General features: G+C 43.8%; 1 protein-coding gene across 11 annotated transcripts in view; it reads left to right on the top strand.

Moving 5' to 3' along the window:
• Positions 1–27,104, top strand: part of DCTN1 (dynactin subunit 1) — a 624,416-nt gene that overhangs the window by 330,647 nt on the left and 266,665 nt on the right. For 6 of the 11 annotated variants that reach the window (XM_086960179.1, XM_086960178.1, XM_086960175.1 and 3 more), the window contains exon 5: positions 21,470–21,658. In XM_086960179.1, coding sequence (XP_086816305.1) covers positions 21,470–21,658 — 189 coding nt within the window. Of the gene's footprint in view, positions 1–17,452; positions 17,474–21,469; positions 21,659–27,104 lie in introns of all 11 variants that reach the window. The other 5 variants (XM_086960174.1, XM_086960172.1, XM_086960173.1 and 2 more) reach the window with 1 other exon arrangement.

Here is a 27,104-nt window from a genome sequence, read left to right as displayed (position 1 = left end):
CGCTTAGCCTGCTGCTGCGGTGATCAGAAGACACAAGCTCCCACAAGCCACCCCACGGGCAATGCAAATGCCCTTGGCTATATGTTTGACCAAAATGGCTACTTAGTTTGAGGGCATGAATGAATCTCCCCGTCATGCCTGCACAGAACATGACGAAGCTGTCTGACAAACACTCCAGCTGTGTCTTTTAGTACCAGCAGCAGCGCGGACCTTGCAGTGCCTCGAAAGACACCACGGTAAGTTTTCTCATACCCGGAGTGCCCCAATCTGTCACTTCAGCACTTGCACGCACTGTTCGCCATAACCCCTGCAAATCTAGTACCCCAATCCAAAAAATCCAAGCAACGCAACGCAGTATTTGCAGGTTGGATATGTTTTATTACTATATGTCAGGGATACTTGATAGCAAACGTTACGCTAAGTATTTTTTTAAGGGAACATACATGTTAACCCACACGTGCATATATTTCCACACACACCTGTATATCACGAGTTAAATGCCTCTCCTAATTGAAAGCCAGTCCTCACAAAATGAATACCACACTGAGCCTAGAACGTAATGTAGGGATGCCTTAAGTGGCAGACATAAGATAGAATTATAACGGACAGCCGAAGGGGGCGGGAAAGGCACAGACAGCGGGAGGGGGGGGCGGGAAAGGCACAGACAGCGGGAGGGGGGGGCGGGAAAGGCACAGACAGCGGGAGGGGGGGCGGGAAATGCAGGGACAGCGGGAGGGGGGAGGGAACGGCAAGAAAGGCACTCACCTGGACTTCCTGCGGCGGTCAGCCGCAGAATGACAAAATGAGACCTCGACGAGCGAAAAAATAAACCCCGCCCACCGCCGCACTGACTTAGTCAAAAGGGAAAAATTCTACGAGTCGCCTTGCAGAATGATGGACGCCTCTCTTCCAATGGCTAGCCTCCATTTATGGAGCTAGCCAATGGAAGACAGAGGCGGAACTGAGGCCACACTGTTTCTAACATTAGAAAGCTGCGCAGTGCGCAGCTTTCGATGAGGCGAAACCTAAAAAGCGCTTACATGACCAGTAGTTGTCCAGTGTGACAGAAAGATCATCGAAACAGATACTGCAATGTTCCTCTGCAGATATCTGCAATCCAAAGAGCGGAAAAATGAGCTTAAAGCATCCGGAGCCGATAGATCGCCTCTCAATCTGCCGGAGCTCAGGACAGAGCGGCCATCTCGGATGCTCGCAAGCCATGCCCCCTCACAAATAAAGAATTTGAAAATCCCAGAGTGGTTGTAATATTGGCCTCGAATTGGAAGCAGTGTTCGAGAATGTTATTGCTATTCCCTTCTATTGATGGCAGCTCGGAGATCTCAAGAATCCGCATGCTGAAGCGGCCTGTGTGTGTTTGCAGCAGATCACCCCAAACTCCTAAAGCAAAGCTTTCTTAAGAGGGTGAGCAATGTTCAGGGAAAAGCACACTTCTGTGCATGCCGTCTGTAGTTTGCTACACTCTTTTAAGTTTGTTTAGTGGCCCGAATGTGCCCTGTAGCAAAGGAATATATCCACAACTTGTGTGATGGCATTCTCACTCTGTTAAGAAGCGGTTTAATGGAGAAGAAGTGTTGGGCTTACTATTCTCAAAGTTCTTTGTCTGCTCTGTTTTGAAGGCATAAGATTATTGATTTTATTTTTTGTTTGAGTGAGACCGTGCATTTGTTACACCTTTTTGAGGTTGTGGGAAGTGAGGACATGAATACGTTTTTTGAGAATGGACCAAATCGTGAATGGGAGTGAATACTGAATGCTATCATATCATATAATGAGAAAATGCTCTCCGATGCAATAGGCGCTCCTGCATCGAATTCCATAACGGAGGCTGCCACATTTGTCAAGGAAGTTTCTGGAGGAAGGAATGGAATTGTTCTTGAACTAAAAGTGACATTACAGACGGCTAGGAGTTGTTAGAAGTAGAGCAAGAGTTCTGGGAGCGTAGGGGATACATTCTTCTGGAAGGCTGTGTCTAGGCTATACCCAGATTGAGGATCCGGTTTTGGAGGTTATTTTATCGGAAGTGTTTCTTTTCCCCAGAGCTGCTTGTGAGGAGATCGATTTTTGACGTGTATATTATTGAGGATGTTTGCTTAAATCCTCATCCTTTCTACATTTTCTATAGGTAAGATTTTTAACTCTAATAACGTACATACCAATGATCCCAGATGCACATAAGAAGGAAGCAGTTTGGAAATGTGGGTCTGTGCACCTGGGCCTTTTCTGGGCCTTCTTCGGGACATTGGTTCAGAGTCTCGGCGTGCATAATATTGAATTACACCATATATTCAGCTCTGTGTTTTTCTGTTATGAATCGTTCCGTTGTAAGTGTATGCCTTGCTTATTGTTTATTATTTTGTTAGTGCAATTCCTTGAAGTGTTAAACCCCATTTACAGAACAATATGGCAGTGTATTTAGCATTGGTGTGGCTGATCACTGACGGTGGCAATGAACAAACAGGATGTCTTTGTGGTCTGGGTGCAGATGGGTTCCAGGCAGAGCTGGGATGGTGTGGTCCTTTTCTTTTAACTGGACACCAGATTGGCAGCAGCTGGAGGTTACATTATTTAACGTACAGTGAGATAGTTTGTATATTTAGGGTTCATAATGAATTATGACATGAGATGTCTTAACATTTTTTTGTGTGGCATGTTATGGGCTCCTCCCTGGTGTATACAATTACTTAGTAAATATAGTTGGTATGCTGCAAAATATTTTGTGATGTGATCTCACGTGCTCTTGCTTGCATGGTGTGATGCAGTGTTACATGTATGAATTGTCAGGTGTGTTACTTTTTTACGTGGAGCATGATTTGTTGACGCTGGTTTGCTACTGTGTGGTGTAAGTGTTATGCATTTTCCATGTGGGATGGTATGGTGGTGGATGCAGTCACTGGCGGCATTGAGGGCTGTTGTTTCAAGTTGATGTGTGTGATCTGATGTCTTGGAATTAATGTTGAAATCGCCTGGGTGTGTGCAGTACTAAGCCCAGAGACTTCATCTTTTGTTTAAGTTGCACTTCTAATTGGAGCAGATGCTGCTCCTTGCTGGGTCTGTTTCTTTCTGAGCCCTCCTACCATGCACAAACACCAGCGGACAGGGCATAGCGTGGTGTTTTCGTCCTTGTGCTGTGTCATATGGAGATTGTTGATTCATCTATGTTTGGTACAGAGTTGCATTGCGTGAGTGGTATCAAGTCTTTGATGTATTGGCATATGATGTGGCCAATTAGTTTGTGTTGTGGTTCGATGTGGTTTAGTGTTACATCATAAGATTCATCTGTCAATGGATGGTGTGATGACTCTTTGGGTGTGTAGCGGTAGTCTGAGTGGTATAGAGTAATGTGATGTTTTAGTGTGTTCAGTTTCATGGTGTTTTTGTTGCAGTATGTTATAGTATTGCTGCCCTGAACGGTTGCAGTTTGACTTGTTTTAAGGTGATTGTAAGGTGTCCTGTGTTATGATGTTGTAAGGTTTGTTGAGGTGTAATGTTGCATGGGAAGAACCGGTGTTGGATTGATGGCTAAAATGTGATGTGGAGAGAGTAGTGTAATATGTATGCGAGTGACATAGTGTGATGCTCGGTTTGATGTTGTGGTTGGGTGTCGTGCAGAGCATGATGGCCTAGTGTAAGGTATGTTGTGATCAGTGGCATGGGCTGGAAGGTCTTTTAAGGGTGTGATGGGGTGTGATGTTGTGTCTGCGTGCTGTGAAGAATAGTGTGCACTGTGAATGCATGTTGTGTTTTGTTATTTGCTGAAGTAATGAATACTGCAGATGGATTAATTTAGGCTGCCTGTAGGTGAGTCCATGGATGCAACAGGCAGGTCATTCATCTTGTGAAAAACAAACCATCACTAAATCTCAAGCGTTACCACAGAAAACAGTCCTTTGCATGTAACTGTTCAAAGTTATCAACAATTTCCACCACCGAGAGGGAGTGACAAATTCTGTTTGCCATTTCAGTAAGAATACAGCAACCTGTCCAAACAACTCCAAAATGCTGGACATCCACCAGCTCAAAGCTTCAAACTTTCCAACATACCTCACTCAAACCAGGCACAAAACAAATCTAAACCGCTTCAACCAGACTTGCACCCAACAGAGACCGAAATAATGATCTGTTCAACCTCCAATCCAGAAGCCATGTTCTCCTTGTAGCTGCCATCATAAGAAATCAGGACCTTACTTTCAGCTTTCAAACTCTTTGGCACCCTCCTCAGGAAAGGCTAGCTCTAAAATAATGTAAACCAGTGCAGGCACAACACTGGAGTCCTTCTTAGCCACTCTCCAACCTACAAAGTGACGGTCCATCTGTAAATCCAATACATGGTAAAAGGCCACAAACCCACTGTCTTCAGCCAAGTCTCTGCCACATACCGTTCACTCCTAAACCCAGTCAAGCTGGATTCGACCTAGTGAGGAAATGTGGATGCTTTTCACACCATAACTGATGACTACTATGGGGTGGTCATCATCATCCTATACTAATTGACAAACAATAAACAATCACAGCCTCTCACCAGACTGAAAGACCTGGAGTTCCAAGGCCTTGCGCTCACCTGGATGATTTCCACAGTCAGTCATGACCGAGACTAACTGAACATGTCACAAATAACATGGGGTGTCTCAGCCCACTACTGTCACTTGGCTGAAATGTCTTAAAAAGAGGCCGCATTAGAGTACTGGGAATCTGGAGCATACTCCATTCCATGCCACAATCACCTGGAAAATGCCAGTAGGGCAGGATAAGGGTCAGTCCAATGGCACGCCCCCCTCCAAAATCTCTTAGAGCTGTTGAAAATGTAGCCATGAGACTGCCGTATGTAAAAGATTATAAAGTGGTAGCCGTAGTCGGACACTTCAGGATATCCTCTGAAAGGCCTTGTAGCATCCAAGTTATCATTCCAAGGTCAGTATATCTGGATTGGCTTCGGCCATCTTCACTCAGGTTGTCAGTGTTCCTTTACAGTTCAGTAATTGAGCTTGGCAGCCCTTTTGACTCGTATGGTCTTTTTAGACCAGCGAAGGATCTTAAGTAGTGAGACAGCAAGCACTTTGGATATCGCTGGATGTGGGATTGGCAGGTTGTTGAGGAATTCCCATGAAATAGGTGCAAGTTGGATTATATAAGTGTTTGGGAAGTACTGGAGAGAGGTTGTTTTTTTTGTCATATTTCTTTTGTTTTAATAAGAAATATATCTATGATCCATGGCACTGGTATGTACGAGTTGTTCTGATTCACACTAGGCTCCAGCATGCATGTGGGTCTTTTGAACAGTTATTAAAGCTGTACAACATCTACATTTTTGGTTAAAGTGATGTGGCTTGGTCAGTAAAGTTGAACTGTATGTCCAACCATAGTTTAACATTTTCCCAGATTCAGCAAGGGGGAGCCTCCCCATGGCATCGTTGAGTGTATCTGCCAAGTTGGGCTTGCATGGCACATGGTAGTATCCTTTGGATCAGCTGGAACGGTATGGCAGAACAGTAGGGACTGTCGTGAAGTCTGGGTGAGGATGTCTTTCCTAGGGTCAGGACCTCTGTAGCTGACAATGTTGTAGGAGCCTGAGGTTGCAATGAACTGTGAATGGCTGGAGCGCGGTCATCGAATCGCTAGCGTGCCATTAAGACCGCTTGGCTGGTCGACTACCAGTTTATGGCATTGTCTGCAAGAAATCTCCGTTTGTATAAATGATTGCAGATTTGGGGGTTTTGCTCATAAGATGTGAGAGTGCTCTTATGATGATGGATCAATATTTCCAAAAGCCTATCGGGTTTCTCTAATGGGTCATGATGGGAATGAAAGCTTTTGGAGCTGCACTTCTCATCGACCAGTTCTGTTCATAATGTTTTAATGATTTGTGATGCCTTACTGTGTTGCACAGCATCCCTACTCGGATGGTTGAAACCTCTTCAAGAGGCAGAAATCCCTATTGCAAGCCTGTAATGTGGAAAAGACAGTCAATCCACAGATGTAGCAAACTTCTCCAGTGTAACCAGATCTCTTTTAATCATGCTGTAAGTCCCATCCAAGCACACGTTGTGAATTCTGATAAGGTGGAGATTAGGGAAAACTGGACACATTCTTGGAGTATTTATTTGGTAGATATTTTTTTTCTAATTGAACAGCAAAGAAGTCATTGTTTTAGTATTTTATAATTGGTTAGGTTAATTGGGTCTCCATATACCTTAAGCTGTGTTATCAATACATCATGAACCACAGACACGCTCTCTCTCGCTTTCTCTCTCGCTTTCTCTCTCGCTTTCCCTCTTTCTCTCTCTCTTTCTCTCTCTCTTTCTCTCTCGCTTTCTCTCTCGCTTTCTCTCTCGCTTTCTCTCTCGCTTTCTCTCTCGCTTTCTCTCTCGCTTTCTCTCTCGCTTTCTCTCTCGTTTCCTCTCTCGCTCTCCCTTTCCCTCCCAGCCCCTCTCCCAGTCACACCTTCCATCAGTTGCTGTCAGTGGTTTATGTAAAGGTTTAGGCAATTGGCCGGCAGGCACACTTGGGGTGTATAGGATAAAGCATGGTATGAAGTAAGAGGATGAATATTTTAACCTGTTGTGAAGCCCTACTGGCACCAGGCGGAAGTTGTCCCACAAGCTCAACAGTTTAGGATATTGCTGCCGTTTGGACTCTTGTCTGGTTGGAAGAGGACAGAACATCACTGGATAATCAGTTGGTGTGGGGATGAGGGAGTGTAACTGAGCACCAACAGAGAATGAATAGAAAGAAGTTCGTACAAGTTCCCTAGCAGAAGGGCTGAAGTTGAACATATTGAAGTCCAGGTCATTAGAGGAAAGGTGGCCTAATTTCTTTAAGAAAAGAATGCTAAACTAGTCTGCATTAAACAGCTGCCACCTTGATGGTTTCCAAAGACATTCAAACTGCATAGTGTGCACGTTAACTGTCTTGTCAACTATGCTTGTAACTGGTAAGTAGAGCCAGTGGAAAGTAGATGGGTGGACGCAACATGACATGTCCGCTCTTCTTGGTTTGTGACTGTCTGTCTGGTGCAGTTAGACTATTCCAAAGCTGGATAGTCTAGTCTTGCTGGGTCTGCTACTTGGATGGTTGACAGTATGATGGGTCTGTTTGTAAGTACACTTGTTCAGGTTGCCACACCATGTTGCTCCTGTCAGTTCTCTGTTTCTTCTTTGCCTTGGTTACTGTGCAGAAGGGGGGGGGGGGACCTAACCATGATATTTGCCCTGTTCCTCTGTGGTGGGGCAAGCCTGATCTCCCATCATTCAATATTTATAACGGTACAGGGAACCCCCCAAAAAGATGTATTAGAGCTGTGGTCTTCTGCATTCCCAGAGGTTAAGGAGTGTTGCCTCAAACATTTGCAGCCATTATTAACTGTAGCGCAGCCATGGCTTTTAGTGGGCAATATGGACAGTTGGATTTGGGTGATGTCTCTTCAGACATTGAATTATTTGGCTCTCTCAGTAAAAGTATGACACACTTTTATGTCCTTAAAAAACTCATGGTGTCACATTGACTGGGTAACACTGTGAGATAGTGTTTGTAGAAATAAGGTAATCGTGGTGGATAACACAGTGCACAAACACACAGGACAGTGTCAGCCGTGTTGGCATTTGTACAGAGAAAATGCGCTTTCAAACTTCAGTAAGACGCACACACACAACCACATGAGCAGCACCGATGTAACTGGTCCATCAAGCAGCACAGGCAGCATTGGTACATGTTTCGCTCACACTCCTGCCCCTTTCAGACAATCCCACAACAGCTACAGCGCAGGCTGCAGGGGTACAAGTGTGAGAAGTTGGCCTGGTATATGATGATCACTATTCTAGTCAGCACTTTGCACCAGTCCAAACGACCCTTATGGTGATTGGTTGTAAGTCAACCTTATAGACCAGCTATCCTAGTGGTAGCATGGACAAAAGCAGTCTTAGGCTAAACTCAAGAGGGCATGTGAAGCCAGCTGTTTTACCATATGCAAACATCAAATGAAAGGACACCACACAAGTTATATATTATAAAATATATGTATTTATTTCTAGAATAATCCCCTATACTCTTTATGAGCACAGAAGCACAAGCGTTAAACAAAGAACTTCATATAACATACAATAAGCTGCACAATTATGGATTGGCCGGGTGGCCACTCAAACCATATATTAAAAAAGTGGTTTAAGTACCACGTCAAGAACAATGGTAAGGCCTAGGGCCTTGAGAATCACTGGGACTACACTGGACTAACGAAGGTTAGGACATAGGAGGCCCACAGAATGCGGGTGCAGTGTCTATAGCCAACCACGTTTACCTTACAAGTCAATGGTGCGTAAAAATTAGAAAGTTATAGGTTTGGGAGTCTTCTGACTGGACTAGAACTTAGCAACTTGAAACTAGGGCACTAGGGATGTAAATCACTACAGGCGCACCGGAGTACCCTCGTTACCTCACCATAGGAAGCGGGTGCATAGGTGCCAAAGTGCGTCGGGTTTCTTCGTGGAGTTCTATGGAGCCTGGAGGAAATGATGCTGCAGGCGACCAGAGATAGAAGAGTCCGTTGGATCCAAGGGTGGATCAAAGATTTAGAGTACCTGAAAGCAGAGTGGACAGAGTCTGGGTCACTAGCCAGTGACCAGGAAGGAACCAGGCAATGTCTGGTTGCAATCAGGTGCTGTCGAGTAGTTTGTCTCCGCTGCCACGTGGACCAGGAAGTATCGAGGACGACCAGGAGTTGAACACGGGCTGTCCCACGAAGGCTCTCGCTGTCGGTTCTTGTATCTGAGTCAACAGGCCTTCGCAAATGCAAACCACGCAGGAATCGAAGATGGCTTCTGGATCGGACCAGCAAGGTCGGATCGGTGGCTCCTTTTCAGGGGAGCTAGGGCCAGTCTGGAGCAACCAGACCAGCAGTGTAAAGTCGAAGGATTATCGTCACAGAGGCCACTAGCCAACGGGCAAGTGACCGGACAACGCATCGAGCAGGAAAAATGCAAAAGGGCCCCACGCAGCACTCGTGACTGTGGAGAGGTGAACTTCGGTGCACAGGCTGCTCGGGGCTGGGGCTTCTCAATCCCCAATGCACAGCTTCGCGGGTGCCTTGGGAACTGCACAGGAAGCACTTCGCTGGCTTTTCAAGATGGCCAGTCCCACGTCTCACGTCGCCTCCAAGGGTCTCAGCTGTGCAAGGCTGTGAATCTGGCTGTTGGAAGTCTGGGTCTTGTCTGTCTGTCGTTCGAGCTCCAGCAGACCTTTGAGCGCTGATGGTGTCTGCTTGCACAGGGTGGGCACTCCTTGACCACAAGGGAGATTATTCAGTCTTCTACGTTGAGTAGGATGTTGAAGGGTCCAGAGTTTCTGTGTCTGTGGCAGCAGCATCCATTTTGTGATGCTGAGGCTCTGGTTAGATTTAACTGCGTTTAAGGAAAGTAACATGTCTTCTCCCTCTAGAAGGGTGGAATGCTACCCCCGTCGCCAGAACTGGCAAGGGGGTAGTATTCCAAAGCGTATGACACCTTACACAACATATTTTGATTAAGCCAAACCAAAGTTAGCAAGTAACCGCGAGGATTATAATGCACTTAAGAGTATATGGTATGGCAATATCCCAGAACAGCTATAGGGACTTGGTTCCAAAAGCTGCAGACAGGCTCAGCTCATGCTTAGGCACCATCTCACATAAAACCAAGCACTCTGCCTCCAGGATTGTTAAGGCCTGCCATAGGAGTGACTTATAGGTATATATGTGTCCAGATATAGGTTTCGATATAGGTATACTATATCTAAGCAAGGGGTGATTACACCACCTTTCCCCAGCTGAGTGATCAGCCAGTTGTCAGTTTGGATGGGCAGCCAGAGGTGGCAAAATATATGCTGCAGCCCCTGGTAGGCGTGGATGCACCTATGCCCTGGGTACCTATGGTACACTGTACAGGGGCTGATAAGGTGACCCAATACCCAATTGAAGATGTAACTAAGGTACATGGAGTCCATTTTAAAGAGAGCAGATAGCTTGGGGCCCTGATTAGCAGGATCCCAGGCCAACTAAGCCGAAAACCAGCTAAACACTAGGCAAAACATCTGGGGTAACCATAGTCAGGTATCCACCTTCCTACAACAAGCTTCTCCACAAATCACTCACTCAGAAACTGGCATCGCATGGTGATCAGCAGCGCACACAGAACACGTACTGCGTGGGCATCATCAGTCCACACAGAGAACACGTACTGCGTGGGCATCATCAGTGCACACAGAGAATGCGTACTGCATGGGCATCATCCGTGCACACAGAGAACTGATGCGTGGGCATCAATAGTGCAAGGTGGTGTCTGTCGGCTCAAGCCCCTGAGAGTAAAGGGGGAGATTGTGGTTTCTGTAGAAACCCGGCACAGTGCATGGGCATGGAAATCTATTCTTGTGCATTGAAGCTGCTGTTCCACTGCACATTTTTCTTGTTTTGAGTGAGGGTCTTTGATTTTCACCAGTGCTGAGTTGATGGGGAACCTCCGAACGCCTGCTATGGATGGCGGCATCCCCATGTGCCACTTTATAAGATACTGTTTACTCAGCCAGGGTCACAGGGCCAGGACAGGGGTTGGATCTTAGACATCCAGGACTTGAATTAATGTTTCCTGGCAAAGGGAGATGGTTTTGGAGGAAGGAGGAGCAGAAAATGCAAGGGCTCTGTTGAAAATCATTCTGAATGACTAGGTGGAGACAGCATTGCTATATTCTTGCAAAGGCCACAAATATCAAAGTACACGGCCAAACCATGAGCATTTCACCAGAAATTGACACCTTCGTTAAAGTCCTTGGTGTCAAATTTGACCCACTTCTACAACTGGACCTTCATGTAAAGTCAATAAAATTGCGCAAAACTAAAGACTCCAATAAAAACTTTTTTTCACATTGTCAAGCTCTTCCTGCATAACAAAACCCCAAACTATAGCTTGCTGTCGAAGCTTTTGTGAATTCTGATTGACTAAAGAAATGTGGTCATAATACAGCTCCTCAAATCGTTCCTGGCTCTTTTCAAAGCGCTCTCATACAGGAGGTTGCGTGATCTCATGCTAAAAGCACATCACACCTGAACTCCCTCCTTTCCAATTTCTCCCCTAGATGTGCGTACAAAACCGCCTTCTTCACTTAAGATACAGTTTACTTGACTTCTTGAATGTGCTTCTCATAGCCGCTATGCCCATGACAGATTGACACTGTAAGGTTCATTCTCAGGCTGAACACTGATGCACGTTAGGTGCATCAGTGTTCTCTCTTTTAAGTCGGCTATTAAAACAGTAATTACTTCATATCCCTTCAATTCAGAACCCATAAGAAAGTGGAATATTAGTGGTGAAGGATGAGAATACTTCATGAGTAATAAGTTTAAAACCTTACATCTGTTGGGTAGCAAGGAACTGTAATGGGTGTTTATTCCAAAATAAGTGGATAAAAAGTCCGGTATTTGTTACACAAGTGGAGTTTGGAGATTTTGGTGATATCATTTGTTCAGGCACTGTGTGCGAGTTGGATAATTTGAGCTACATAGAAGTTCAACATTTTTAGTTTCAGGGGTTGTGAGATTTAACTTTGAGGACATTGAGGCTTTGAAGTTTATGGAGGCCAATCGGCATGTGGCACAAGGGTCTGTGAATGTATAAATATTATTGATTTTATGTAATATACCAATTAAGTATATTCTAATATGATGACTGTGTTATTTCAGGCTTGTACTTCAGGCTGCTTCAAGAGTGTCCAGTATCTGACAACTTTGATCTTTATATGAGGAGCATGTAAATTTTGTCACAGGGTGATTGTTTCACCCTAAAGACATGTTTGGCTTGTGTAAAATAGGGCTGTTTAAAATGTGTTTATTTATTTTCCTGAACAAAGTCGTAGAGCAAGACTCCCAAAAATGACAAAACGTGTGTTGGAAAAAGGCCAATAGAGATTGAATATTGACTAATAAGAAAAAAAAGTCAGAAGAATGGTCTCTGAACCTTTTCATAATTGTATATGTAATGGATGCGTCCTTAAGGCTGTATGACCGGCCCATGGGACCCCCTCATGGGCTGCTTCTGCTTGACCCCAGAGCTCCAAGGGCCCAAAAGATAAAGCTCTTGGGGTCCTGGCTCTCCTTGGGACTCTAGGAGGTTTCATGGAGCTCATGTTTGCCATTTGAATTGTATGACGGATGTTTCTGGGGATGCTCCACTCCCGCCTCCTCCCACATTCCCTTCTTCTGGCTTCCAGTAACCCCCTGGGACTTTGGCCTCACAGGAGTATCTTACAAGGTGGGAGAGAGACCCTACTCATGCCTCGGCTTATCACGGTTCTCTGGATGTACCAGTCTTCTCTGCTTTTTTCTTGGGCCCCGTAGGACCGATTTCACGGATATTCATGTTTTGCTCCTGGTGGTCAGCTCTAATCTTCAGGGCTGTTGGGTTTCAGCTTTTCTACCTCTATGATTTTGTTTTTGTCTGGGAGTTTGGTTTTCCGGAACATGTCCCCTGTGGGGTTCGTGCCCCTCTCTTTGGCAAAAGTCTTTCCGTCTTGCAGGAGCTTTTACGTGGGGATGAAATATTCTAGAAGGGAGGCACCTCTGTCCATTCCTAAGGAGACAGCATCACTCCACCCCTTCCCTCCCCCTCCTTCCCCCCCACCCCAACCCTCCTGCACAGCATTTTGGGACTTTACATAATTGCAACATTAAGTAATATGTTGAATAGGGTGACCACCTCTCTTGATGGCCAATTCAGGGCAGATGGGGAATTTTACTAACACATATGAGGTTGTTTCTCCATTATAAAATGGTTTGTTGACAGAAGTACAAATCTAAATAGGTTTATGTTCTTTGGTTTGTTTTTATAAATAATGAATATTCACGTCTCTTGCCTTCATTAAGGATTAGAAAACCAGCCAGTATTTGCACACTTAACAATTGATAACCGACATTGGAAGTAACTTGCATTTCTCCCACCATACCACATTTGCCTTGTTAATGGAGGGATTTGTGACACTCCAGAAACAAGGTGCTCGGGGTAGCTCTTGATTTTGATTAGGTAAGGCAAAGCAGCAGCCCTCCAAGCAATGGAACTGAATAACTACACATGGTCCGAATAATGTCCATTCGGAACATGTGTGATTGAAACAATTTAAACTGCGGCATGTCTACACACCAACTTACCATGCAGTACAGTATAGCTCTACCATATCTTACCAATTGGGAACAACTATTAAAACTGTTAAGCCTTTGTGTATGTTGAAATGGGACCATCACCATATTTTTACCTTCAAAAACCGCTATCTCCATTATGTTATGCTACCCCACTCAATTCAATCTACCCCGCTCTATCTACCCCAATCTACTCCACCCCATTCCCCTAATCTGCCCCACTCCACCCCAGTAGCCCCAAATTCACCTCAGTCTCTACAATTCAATTTACCCCATTTCACCCCAATCCACCCCACTCCAATCTATTCCACTATACTCCTCCAGTCTACCCCACTCTACTCCTCCAGTCTACCCCACTCTACTCCAAACTGCCCCACTCTACTCTACTACAATCTATTCCACTGTACTCCACTACAATCGACGCCAATCCAGTCTACCTCATTCTACCCCACTCTACCCCTATACAATCTACCCCCACTTTTCCCCAACCTACCCCATTCCACTCTACCCTAATATCCCCCACCCCCACACCACTAACTTTTATCCATGCTGAACAACACTGATGTACAACATGGCTTTCACATTGGCCAGACCTATTGGCTTTGCCAGTGCTTTTTTAGAATTCGTGAACCAGACCCTTTCTGCCCTGAACTTTTTGCAATATCTCGAGGGCAAGCGAATTTTCCTCTGCCTCCTAGAAAAGCCTTTATTGTTACGGATTGAGCTTTGATCTCTGAAACTATATATAACAGAGTTTTGTTTACAGTGCGCATCCTCAACTGAATGATTTAAGGGTGATTTAAAATATTACGATCACGGTCAAAGAGGCACAGTGAAGAAAAATACTTTTGTAGGATCAGTTTGCTCAGGTTGGCAAGCAGGGATTAAATAAATAAAAAATCTAAAAAGGGGCGTTTAGTCTGATGTAAATCAGTAGCCCCACAAGCGAGGATGCCTTGGGTGAGCTAAAAGACAATTCCGTTTGTGGCAGCTTTGTAGTATATTTAACCACATACACACATGCACATTTTGCTCTTTCTGCGAATGGAAAGACTTCTGCTTCAAATTTCATCTTTAAGAAAATAGAAGCAACAAGAGGTAAAAGTAATCTACCAGAAATCGAATGTGGGCAAGTTGATAAAGGAAAATTGTGGCTGATAGATGACTGACTTTGCCATAGCCACCGCCCTGCCCTGAGTGCAAGTTTCTGATGTAATTACAGCCCTGTCCACCTCTGAGTATGAGGCTCCAAGCACACACACAACCTCTGACAATTCAGGTCCTGCATACATCTGGCAGCTATTACTGATTACTAATGTGCTATGCGTATAATGTTGATCGTGAAAAAAAATAGCCACGTTTACAGAAGATCCATTTTGCTTTCTTTTATGAATCACCGTTCTAGGCTTTAAAAATGTAAATTTCATTTTGAGGCATGGAAATATTGCCTTTTTTTCTTTATTTAATGCTGATTGAGGAAGCATGTTCACAACTCCTGCCCAGCTCGGATTCATCACAGATCTTCTGGCCAGACAGAAATAATGTACTTATTATACATTATAAATCCTCTGTTGGTTTATGCATTCACTACGGATGTCTGTGCAACCAGAGACCAACACCATTGAACGCTGGTTCGTGTAGGGGGAATAGTGTCTTGGATGTTTTTTTAAATGTCCCAGTCAGTGACAAAGTACTGTGAATGTGTAAATCGTGATTTTAAATTTGCATTATACACCGTATACTATAGGCTCCACGGATTGTACAAATAGGCTTAAGATAAGAACAGTTCTTCCAGTTATAGATTTCAGTAAAACGCAGACAGTATCTGGTGCAAACAGGTTTTATAACTGTCTATTAGAAGGACTCTCTACAGATGAGCTGGTGACACAACAGGATCATCTTTGTGTTCAGGAAACTTCAGGGATTCCTTCAGCTAACAAGCAGCCTTTACGTTTGCAGATTAGTCAGTCGCACACGCTTACACTTTTTTTAGGCAACAGACACCCTGGCAAGTAGGTTTGTTTCAAGTTTAGCTCTCTGCCCCCCCTCGGGATCACAGCACAGGACGCTCTCCGCCTCAGCTGAGGCATCTCAAAGGTCGGAGGCTAAAATTACGGACACAGGCCATCCTTTGAAACATGGATCACGGGCAAAGGATATTAACCCTAATTTACGGACAGACCGTGTAAATTACGGATGGGTGTTCACCCGAATGTTGAAAGAAGTCTGAGTGCCTGAAACCACACCCTGGAGGGCCACCGTTGCCTGGTCCCTTCCCTCCAAACCTTGAAAGGGGGGTCCATCCTGTTTTTGGCTCCAGAGGGCTTGCTGTCCTCTTTAGCTTCTGTGGGAGAGGGCCTTACCACATCAGGTACAGTGTGCAAAGTAATTAGCACATAAAGAGTGCATCCCACCCTCTCCACTCCTAGCAGCAGGTCGAATGGCCTGAATGAGTGGGGAAGGCCATTGATCCTCCAGCTGGCCAGCCGAGTGCTCAACGCGGTCTAGCAGGGTGCAGCAAAGGGCTGGAATCCCCTTAGAAGCTGTCTCCGAGAAATGTGACAAATCTCATGCACTTGCAGGAGGGCAATATGAGAAATGGGGCACTGGATCTGCAGTCGAGGTTCACTTTGACAATGTGACCAGTACTTCATGCTAGTCAAAACGAATTTGATGCAGATTTTGTTCATAGTGTTTAATACAGCGAAGCACTCGCACTTCTGAGTAATCACTACAGATGTAACTGCTCATACAATTCATAACCACTCACATAACAAAGCCTACACCAGGTCAGTAGCAATCCGTGAAGGGTCCCTTCTGCATCATGCTTCCTGTACACAGTGTTGTGGCTGAGCTAGATTGTAGCCACACATGCACGTATGTGTTCAAATGCAACCGACCCAGAGCCTCTAATGCTGTCTGGGCAGCAGGAGGCCCATCTTAAAAGGAAGACACTGGTGGTGATCACCCCCTCGCCTTAATATCAGAGCTTGCACTGAGTGAGACCCACTCACTTCAGTGGTCCTTAAACCCATTTCTCCCAGAACCATTAATCCCTGGCCTCCGATTGTCAATCTCTTTGACGTATGTGAACCATACCAATGACCTAGAAGGTTACTTTTACCCATGTAAATTTTTTGCCGATTGAATTTCCAGTTTCTGTCTTGAGGGTGACACTGATTCTGTATGCACAATCCCCTCTCTAACTCGTTCAATCACCTATTATGATGCAGTGTACTTATTCTACTACGCAAAGTGCTCATAAGGACTATATCAGATTTCTGACAAGGTACTTAAAAAAACATAAGGTAATGATGCTATTTCCCTTATTTCTAATGGCCATGTTAACAGCAGAAGCCTTTCCCCACTTCTCAGTCAGGAAGTGGAGCCTCTGTGCTCTGTTGCTATTTAATTTGGCTGTCCTCAGTCCGAACCTTACATAATGTAAGAGTGTGTACAATGTTTTGTATCTTAACTGTTCTATGTTAAGGACCTCCTAAATTTTGCAGGCCTAGTCCCAGTCACCTCTCCCATAACTCCTTCGCCATCTGTGCAGGATTATTGCTCGAAGGAACTGTTGTCCCCCCTCCATAGTTGTCAGTGATTAAACATTCATTTGAGCCATTTATTCTACTTGTATGTTGTCTTGAACACTAGCTAAGTTGGCCATATTCCATGGCACCCTGGTACCGTTGACCATAATGTATCTTTTCACTTCTAAGTCCTAACAGTGCCGATCATGACGTCAATTCTCGAAGTTGGTACCTTTGCTTTTTTGGTGTTTGTTCCACTGAGATTCTGTGGTGGAGATAGAAATTGTTAAATATGAAAGCTTGTTTTCCTTACAGAAAATGTGCAATAATGTAAACCACTTGGTGAATGCCTCTCATTATACCCCCTTGAAGGGATTCTTTGACATGAAGCGTGTGATCATTTCAGCTAAATCAAATAGCAGACCAACTACTTTGACCGTTATGCGTAGTCTCAAATGTTCTCCAGCATGGTTTTTAGAAATCCTATCTTTTGTTTTAAGGAGTAAGTATACCCGGTATTGGTGATGCCCCCAGAACTCAGGCTGCTGCGCGTGTTGCATTCCGGTGTTGGTGATACCCCCAGAGCTCAGGCTGCTGCGCGTGTTGCATTGCCATCATGTACACTAACCTTTCTGTCTGTCTTTTATCTCTTTTGCTGCATTCTTTGCTGTCTCTGCTGCTCCTGCTCTGTTTCTGTCTTTCTTTGTGTGACTGTTTCCTCCTCTGCTATCTGACCACAACGGCTACCCTCCAGACAACTGTAAGGCGCACAAAGGTGAGAAGTCACCACTCTGTGGTAAACATTCATGCTTGATGACCCAATGGTGTTTGTGTGTATGTGGAGCCTCTGTATTGTCCCTGTTGTCAACACTCATAACTGTTTTTTAACTGATCGTGTGTGCACTTCTTCATAGTCTGTGGCCTAAGGCTTTTTATCAAGGAGCTCAAATTACTTCAGCACTGCCAGTTTAATGCTCACAGTGATTTAATTTGGTGGGGCGGGATCCTATGGAAAGGACAAAGGCAATTGTAGATAACTGCAGAGTCTGCACTGAGATGTTGTGGGTCCAAACATTCAACAAGTAAAGACACCCCGGCGATCGGAACTGCAGTAGGCTAATTCACCCGTGTACATTTCTGAAAGGTCGATGTGCAGCTTGGTAGTGGTAATAACAGAATATTCGTCTACAAGTAATTAGCAAATATTATGTTAATATCACACAGATCTTAGCAAAGAAATAGAAGATGTGTGTTTTATGTTGAAAGCTGCAGTAAGGACAAAATAGTATTTATTGCCTCTATTTAATCTTAAAAGAATTTGGCAACAAAACTAGCTTGGAGGTTCTAGAGAAGCTTAAGAAATATTGTAGTTGGAACTGGTCTGCCACATGGATTTACACTCCGCATACTGCCTGATTTTTTTGGGAAGGTTGATGTGCACGAACCACACTCCATTAATCCATTTGTGACTTGAGATTTTGTTAGTGCCCCAATTTAGCTTGTATATAGTAGTAACTGAATGTTGAGAAGCATAGATATCTGGACTCAGACTCTGAGTTGGAGTGGCGCTTGTCCCTTGTGGCATGCCAATTCAAGTGGGTTACTTTCCAGCATAACTGCTCAACTTAGTACAGGTCAGACAGAGGAACCTATCTTTATTAAGTGATAGATGTTTTCTGGCACTTTCTTACATTATGGCGGTGTCCTGTTTTTATCTGGATATGAATAGAACTGTGTTCAATCAACTGACAGTCTACATGTCTAGCTCCAAATGGTCAGATAATTGGGCAAAGAGGCATAAAAACAAGTTTAATAAGAGGAAGGGACAGGTAACTTCACGCCACCTTATGCATGATTTTTCAATTAAAAGATTCAACTGTACTCGTCTGAAATTGTAATTTGGTGCGTAATGATATCTGCTGTAAGGCAGTGGCTAGCTCTCTTATCCAGTCCTTCTAAATAAACAGCATGGTTTCTGATGCGATAAGCTGCTTAGTGGTCAAGAAATATTAGAACCTTTGTCCTAGGTTGTGCTGTTCTCTCAGATGTATCCTGCTCAAGTTTCAGTGTCTCTTGTTGACCTGAAATGTGCGCTATATGAAGGTTATTTCCCACAACACATAGTCTTGCTCTTTGTCTGCCTATCCAGCATTTTCCCTTGGTAGCAAACAGTTGTGATCAACCTGCCTGGTACTGTGTTTGGCTTTGTGTGTCTTCAGAATTGGGGAATCTATGCTTGCTTCATGCATTGGATTGTCTCCTTAAGGAAGCAAGGCGTTGGGGATTTTTGAGGTACCAGTGCTGGGGTTGCTTTCAGCACTTTTCTATGTATTTAAGCTAATGTTTATGTCTGCTAGTTGGAGCTGTGATCAGCTTTCCGCATAAATATTTCCACAACAATCTAGATCTCTCTAAAGTGGATTTGAGATCTTGATTTCTATTTGCAGCCAGAACTTAATGGCAAATTAGATTCAAACCTGCTTGCTTTGTTGTAAGAGCAACCAATCAACCTTCTTTTGTCCTTAGCAGCACGCTCATATCTTGGTCCTTTTTTGATTTTTTTCATTAGACTCCTAACCAACCTAGCATTGCAGATATAGCTTCATAGGATTTGTTTCAATTGTATTGAACTATATTTAGTTTAAAAAAACTAAAAGGAGAGAATGTGGCCTAACTGCTACGGCGGCCAACCTCGGATCTGGTTAACCGGTTTTGAGTCTTGGCAACAACGCTCAACATTCTGTGATTCTGGGTAAATCACTTAATCTACCCGTACCTAATAAAAATGAATGTGTCCGTCTGCAATGTAAATGGTGCTCATGTAAAGCGCTCTGATACCTTCGGGTCTAGTGTGCTCTATATAAAACTCTACAACTAAAAAGTCTACAGTGGTGGAAATGGGCCGTGTTGTGCAATTCTCTAATACTCTTATTGTTTCAACACAAATCATATTATTCGTTGGCGTGGTTATGTGTCAGGCTAGCTAATGCAGATGGTTGGTGTAGATTGCAGACATTTGCAGCTTGTGAAACAATAATCAACTAGATTGTTTTTTGCAAGAAAGTGGATTGAGCATAAAACAGACTTCAACTGAGATGTTATTATGAAGTGCTGGCCACTGCTTATCTGACGCCGAACATTTAATGCAAACTTGGAAATCTGATTTTTACACTTCAGATGATTTTTTAAAATCAAAACGGGGAAACGAAAATATCAATTTGAAATGTTTTTGTTTTGAGCATTTCAAAAAGATCTTTCTCAGGTGGTGTGGAAAGATCCCTTTTACACATTTACCATCTTTAAGTTTTCAATTGAACATTTGTTCAATTTTTTATAATTAATAATTCTTAGTTTACGTTCTTTTTAAATTGACTTCCAACCTTTTGTGTCTTCTGTATCCTTCACTCCTATGTTTTGATTTTTCATCTAACATCCCACTTACTCTTCTAACTCGCTTAATTTACACACACGTGTACATGTTCCTGGTTTTTCTATTGCCATTTTGTAGCTGTTCACCTAAGCCCTCGTCTAATCTTTTGACTCAAAAAGAGGTTATCAAAAATAAATGGCTTTTAATTTTGGTGGTATAAAGTGTTAAACTCGCTGTCTTTTTTTTTTTTAATCGACTTTACACATTTCTTAGACTCTTGTTTTTCTTTTCTTATTTGGCTGCACAGTAAATTTACTGAAGGAGTAGTTCTGATTTCCGTAAACCGGCTAGACTTTATGGACATGGTTTTTCATAACCGTGTGCTGTGGAAATATTTTAACCCATCTTTTTCAGAGGAAAGTCTTTCAGGTTTAGCATGCATATCAAACTCAACTACTTCGGGACTCTTTCAAAATTGGATGCTTCTTCAGTGCAACACCCTGAAGCCATTTTGATAGCATATGTAGCTTCACGTAAAATTTCCTTAATTAAGAAACCTTCTTAACGTTGAACAGATGATTTTTCTCTTCGGCTTAAGATAAGAGTTATCATTCAACCCACCAAAGTCCTTGAATTCCATGGCCTCAAACCTCTGCATTAGATGAAATTTTTTTTAGCACCATGAGTCATTTGAGCCAGTGCTGTTCTGTAATGTCAACGATAAGTTGTTCTGGAATTACGTGATCTCTGTGCATCTTTGCAAGCAGTGATGTTCCAGACTGTCTCCCCAAGCAATAGCAGTCAAAGTGGTCTTGTGATCTGATGAGGGTAGAATTCGATTGGACCCGTGGGAAAAAATTGTCATTACTGTAAAGAAACTCCCTGATCTTCCTACAGTTTTAAAACTGAAGATTATCAGATGTATGAATTTTTTCGAGGCATTCTCCAGGCAAAAATGAAGGTGCTGAGAGCTTTTTATTAGTGCCAATAACCTCCTCAAACACATTAGAGCTTTGCGTTCATTTATCGTGATGTGCACATGATTATACGGTCTTCACCAGGAGGCATACTTTTTTTATTGTGACTATTGCTCCTAAACAGTCTATATCTCTCTAATTGTCATTTTCAACCATCAAAAAAAATCTACATGTACTAAACAGTGTATATTTTCACTCTTGTTATATATATAAAAAATATATGTATGATTGAAATCTCCATTATTTTTTTTTTCATCCTCCTCTAGCCGGGCTCCTCAGTACCAAGTCAAGTCTACCCATTACATTTTCTTTGTAGAATCGTTTGGGGGGCGCAGATGTGATGCATGCCAAGTGAATGAACGGCTCTTGACTTCCAAGCATTTGAAAATAATTATGCGTTTCCACTGTGTTTCTTGCATTGTAGCCTACCCGTACCCCTAGTTCTGCAGCTTCAAGTGGGACTCCGGGAGCTTCCGGTTCTGCCTCTGCATCATGTGGGGAGATCAGCAGCAGCGAACCAAGCACTCCTGCTCAGACTCCACTAGCTGCCCCAGTCATCAGAACTCCACTTACTTCTCCAATGGGTCCTTCACCTGGTCCAATGCCCACAAAGGTAAGAAAAGAAAATACATTAAGCAAAATACATAAAATATATATTTAAATCCATTCACAGTCTATTTTACGTATAATGCTGAAATGCATTTTGTGGTTATCTTTGTCGAAGCAGGATAGATACTGACTGCCTATAGATTCATTTAATTTTATGCGTGGGCTGCTCAGTTGTTTGACTCAGTCTTCTCTAATAATGGTCACTAAAATCTAAACAGTTATAACTTTGTATCTGTCTGAGATGTGTTGCGCAGTGGTTACAAAGCGGGCTGCAAGATTAACGCTGATTCCTTGCCCTGGAAGAATCCTCACAGCAGAGGCAATACGTGTGTTCTGCTTGGGGTACGTCATGCAGCAGAGGTGATACGTCAGTTCTGCTGGATCCACAGAGAACTGGCAGGTTACAAGAGACTAGCACTGAAAGTCACTATGGTGGACTTGGGTTCAGGTTACAGGCCTAGTCTGTTTCACCCATGCAAGAGGGCATCCTTCTTTCAGTGCTGCAGTCCAGCAGAGAGGCAGTCCTTTCAGTAGCACAGCAGTCCTTCCTGATAGTCTTCCAGCGGTTCAGTAGTGTACTGAAGAGTGTGCGTCTGAGGTCCAGTGTTTATACCTAATGTCATATTTGCAGTAGAGGAAGCTTCTAGAGGTTTCTACACCCCTGAGGTATCAGGCATCCCCTTCCTCCCTCTCCTGGCCACAGCTTGTCTAGGGTCACAAGAGACCAGTATCAAACTGTTTGTGAGGCTGCTCAGGCAGAGTCTTTGCAATGTGCAACTGTGGTACGTGACCGCTCCTCCCCCTCTTTAACTCAGAGTGATTCATGCTGCTAGCACCTGTCTTCCCTTTGCCTCATTGTCTAGGACCAATGCAGAAAGACCGACTGCCAGCTATGCCTAGTCATGTGACCCAGGATCAGGCTGCAGGCACCAAATGGTTAGGACAAGAAAGTGCCAACTTTCTAATAGTGGCATTTTCAAATACTTTATTAAAAATCTGACTTTACCATTAATGAGGTATTTTAATTACAATTTGTTAGACACCAAACTCCATCTGTCTGCCTATTGCCATTTGGAAGTTATCCTTCTTAAATGTAATAATGTAACCCAAATGTTATCCTATGGGAGAGGTAGGTCTTGCAATAATGAAAAAAACTAATTTAAGAGCTTTTCACTATCATGGCATGTAAAACTTAAAAGTAAATGTTCTACTTTCTAAATACATTTCGCTTTGCCCTGTGGGCTGTTTAGTGCCTACCCCAGGGGTGACTTGTCTGTATTAAAAAGGAAGGTGTAGTCCTGGCAAGAGGTTTATTTTGACAGGTTGACATGGCAGTTTAAAACTGTACACACAGGCTGCAATGGCAGGCCTGAGACATGTTTAAAGAGCTATCTAAGTGGACGGCACAATCCTTGTTGCAGGCCCACTGGTAGCATTTAATGTACATGCCCTCAGCACATGTAGTACCACTTGACTAAGGTCTTAGTAAATTAAATAGGCCAATTGGGTTCAAGACAATTCTACAATGTTTTAAAGAGAGCTCAAGCAATTTAGCACTGGATATCAGTGGTAAAGTGCACTGACTCTTAAGGCCATCAAAATCGAATTGAGCAAAAAGTTAAGGGGAAAGACAAAAGTGCGAGTGTGGCCCTCCAGTGAGGGACAGGTCCAACAACGTTAAGTTTCTTCTCACTTTTTTATGAAACTTGTGAGATTCAAGATGCCAGGAATACTCGATCATTCAATACACAGGATGGCACTCCTCTCATTATCAGAGATAAGCCCAAAAGACTTCGATTATCTGACAAATTGCTTTAAGGTCCATTGGTTGATGGCCAGAAATTGTCAATGCCTTAATCATCAATAATAAGAATAGGTATATGCAACTTCATACCGTTCTTAAAGTAAATATGTCACTGCAGCCACTCCAATAGTCGTAAGTATACCTCTGAGACAAAGATGGAACACAAAGTGATGACTGAAGAGATTGCTTTAAGAAGTTAAGTATTTTTAAAGAACAAACAAAAGGGGATGAAAAAAGTAAAGCAGGAGAAAGAAGAAAAAATGTAATATAAGCAGGTGAAAAAGGAAAGAAATGAAATGAAATGAAAATTGCACTTATATAGCGCGTAGCTACCCGGAGGCCTCGCAGCGCTTTAGACTGAATGCTAGTGGTGGACTCAGGGTAGATCAGCACGTTTTTGCAAACAAGTGCGTTTTTAAAGCCTTTCTGAAGGACATGTGGTTATTGATTTCTCGAAGGGAGAGGGGGAGGGACTTCCAAAGCCTGGCCGCAGTATGAGAAAAGGAACGACCACCCTAACGGGCTTTGTTAATTTTGGTGGCGGTTACAAGTTGTAGAGAACTAGAGCGTAATGCTCTGGACGGTGCATAGGGTGTAGCTATAGGGTGCAGAATTGCCGGGCCAGTGCGGTGAAAAGATTTGTGCACAATGCACATGGCCTTGAACTGCACTCTGGCCACTACTGGGAGCCAATGAAGTTCTTTCAGAGCTTTCTTAGCTGACTGCCAGCGGGGGATGTTATACAGTAGACGGGCAGCACAGTTTTGTGTGACTTGAAGCCTATGGGTCACTGCTGCTGGGGCTCCCATATAAAGGGCATTCCCATAATCCAGGCGAGAGAGGAACAGGGCCTGGACCATGACCCTCTTAGCCTGGAATGGGAGCAGGGGAAGCACCTTACGGAGCATTTTCATCATCCCGATGTAAGTGGAGGCGGTTTTAGTGGCTTGGGCTGAGAAATCAAGCGCTTTGTCCACCCAGATTCCCAGGCTCTTAATCTGGCGTTTGGGAGGAGGAGGCGGGCCAAGAGATGGAGGCCAGATGGATGCAAGGGCAGATGGAGAGGGGTTGCCCAACAGCATAATATCTGTTTTCTCCCCATTAAGCTTGAGGTATGAGGATTGCATCCATCTGGCAACAGCCTCTAGACAGGGACCTAAGGTGGGAGATGATCCCGCTGAGTGGTCAAGGGAGACCACCAGTTGGGTGTCATCTGCGTAGATAACAATACGCACACCGAAGGGATGGACTATCCTCTCTAGGGGCTCCATATAGGCGTTAAAAAGAGTGGGGCTCAGGGAGGAGCCCTGGGGTACCCCACAACTAAGAGGATGCTTAGGGGAGACCGACTCGCCCTCAAACACCTGGAAGAATCTATCATCCAGGAAGGAGGTAAGCCATTCCAGGGCCGCGCCCGACACGCCCAGACAACTCAGCCGATGTAATAGTGTAGAGTGGTTGACCGTGTCGAACGCGGCACTGAGGTCAAGTAGTATGATGGCAGCCTTACCTCCCTGGTCCAACACAGCTCTAGCTTCTTCCGTCACCACCAAAATAGCGGTTTTGGTTCCGTGCTGAGGGCGGAACCCTGTCTGAGAGGCACGGAGCAGGCTATTGGACTCTAAATAGTCCACTAAGATGTTATTAACGTGCCTCTCAAGTAGTTTGCTCATCCATGGAAATAAGGAGATGGGGCGGTAGTTGGCCAAGTTGTTCTGGTCCAAAGTAGGCTTTTTCAACAAAGCTTTAACCATCGCACACTTCCATGGGTGCGGAACGGTTTTGGAAGCAATGGAGGCATTAAGGACATCTAAGATGACCGGACGAATAACGTCTATGACCTTAATGAGTCTGGGGGGGCGCTTGGTCATTAGGAGATCCCGAGGTGATCTTAGGGATCAGCCTATCTAATGAGGAGGGGTCAAGGAGTGGGAATTTTTTGAGCATACAAGGGGTGGGGTGATCAGAAACAGGAGGGGAGATGGGTTCTGTGTTACCATCACCAGTGGTAAATGAGGAGTAGATAGCCTGGACTTTCTGGGAGAAAAAAGTAGCAAGATTGTTGCACCGGGTTTGTGCGTCACCTTATGATGGACGCTCAGGGGGTGGGGAGATTAAAGATTTGGCTATTTTAAAAATTTCCTTGGGTGCATTAGCAGCCATATTAATTTTCACATCATAGAAGCGGGATTGTGTGGCATAAATTTCTTTTTTATAGAGCTTTATGGCGGCTCTGTAGTCGGCCTTCCTCTGTTGAGAATGGTCCTGCCTCCAAGCTCTCTCAAGTTTGCGGCATGTTTGCTTCATAGTTCTAAGGGCGGGTGTGTACCACGGGGCAACCTTAGATCTTGTTATTGATTTTAGGGGGGTGAAAGGGAGGACTTGATCGAGGGTACTGGAGATCCAGTTATCGAAGTTAGTCGTGGCAATATTGGGGTTAGTGGACCTCTGAGGTGGATGTTCAGTGAGGGCCAGAAAGAAAGAAGGAACTAAGGAGAAGAAAAGGAACGGCAAAGAAATAGAGGGAGAAAGGAATGGGAGCGGTAGAGCAGGGCAAAAGAGGAAGAAAAATTGAAGATCAAGTAGTTGAAAGGAGTGGAAAAAAGGAGAAAGTGGAAGGAGAAAAGAGGAGTAAAAAAAATACAGAAATGAAAGGTAAAAGGGAATAAAAGAAGCATACATGGAAAAAATTACAAGGGTGAGAAAAAAGGAAAGAAGAAACAAAGCAGAGAAGGGGAAAGAAAGAACAATCAGAAGAGAAAGGAAAGAAGAAGCAAAAGTGATATGGAGACAAATCAACAGGCAAAAGGAAAGATAAAAACAAAAAAAGCAAGTATAAGAGCAAGTGAGAAATAGAATACAAGTATTAACAACGGAATGAAAAATAAACGAGCTGAAATAAAGAAAATAAGAGGGTGAAATTGAAAATGAAGGAGAGAAAAAGGAAGAGAGGAAAAGAAAGGAACAGAAAAGAGGAAAAAATAAAATATTGAAAATGAAAAAGAGAAAGAAGACGAGAGAAGTATATTACTGCCATTAACGTTAAGGGAATAAACTACTCAAGCATACAATACTTTTTCAGGGTAAGGGTTTCCATATAATGTGATTTATGTGTTGTTTATTTAAGGCTTATTACGCAGCAGCCTTACACGGTCACCTTTCTGGGCCTCACAGCTGCATACTCCAAACTAGACTGACAGGCAGGGGGGCTACACCAAGACAGTCTGTGAGACTCTAGATACGTAGATGGATGGGCCCCCCCCCCCCCCCCAGTAACACTCCCCCACCTATGTAGTGATGCCTACTACTATGGCTGGGCTTGCATGCACCTCCCCTCCTCATGTCAGTAACTGGTACCGCTCATTATCCAAAAGCCCCAATGCTCAAAATCAATTTGGACAGGTTAAGCCTCTGTTTACTTCACTCATGTGTTTCAAAAAATGGTTTCAATATTCTGGTAAATTTATGGGCCTCAGCCATCAGGTCAAAAGTTATCTTTTCATGGCTAAACAGTTGCTAAAGTCTCTGGAGCCATTGATCTAAGGTTGGTGTTGAAGCAGTTCCAGAAAGACCTAAAATCATCCACCTGACCATGAGTAATAAATGGGAGATCCTTGTCCCCATGATCTTGGCTAGTGGGTAGGTT

Source organism: Lissotriton vulgaris, chromosome 3_1 (assembly GCF_964263255.1).
Source record: "Lissotriton vulgaris chromosome 3_1, aLisVul1.2, whole genome shotgun sequence".
NCBI lineage: Eukaryota > Metazoa > Chordata > Amphibia > Caudata > Salamandridae > Lissotriton > Lissotriton vulgaris.
The sequence above is the reverse complement of the archived record's forward strand: the minus strand, read 5'-3'. Positions and strand labels throughout refer to the sequence as shown.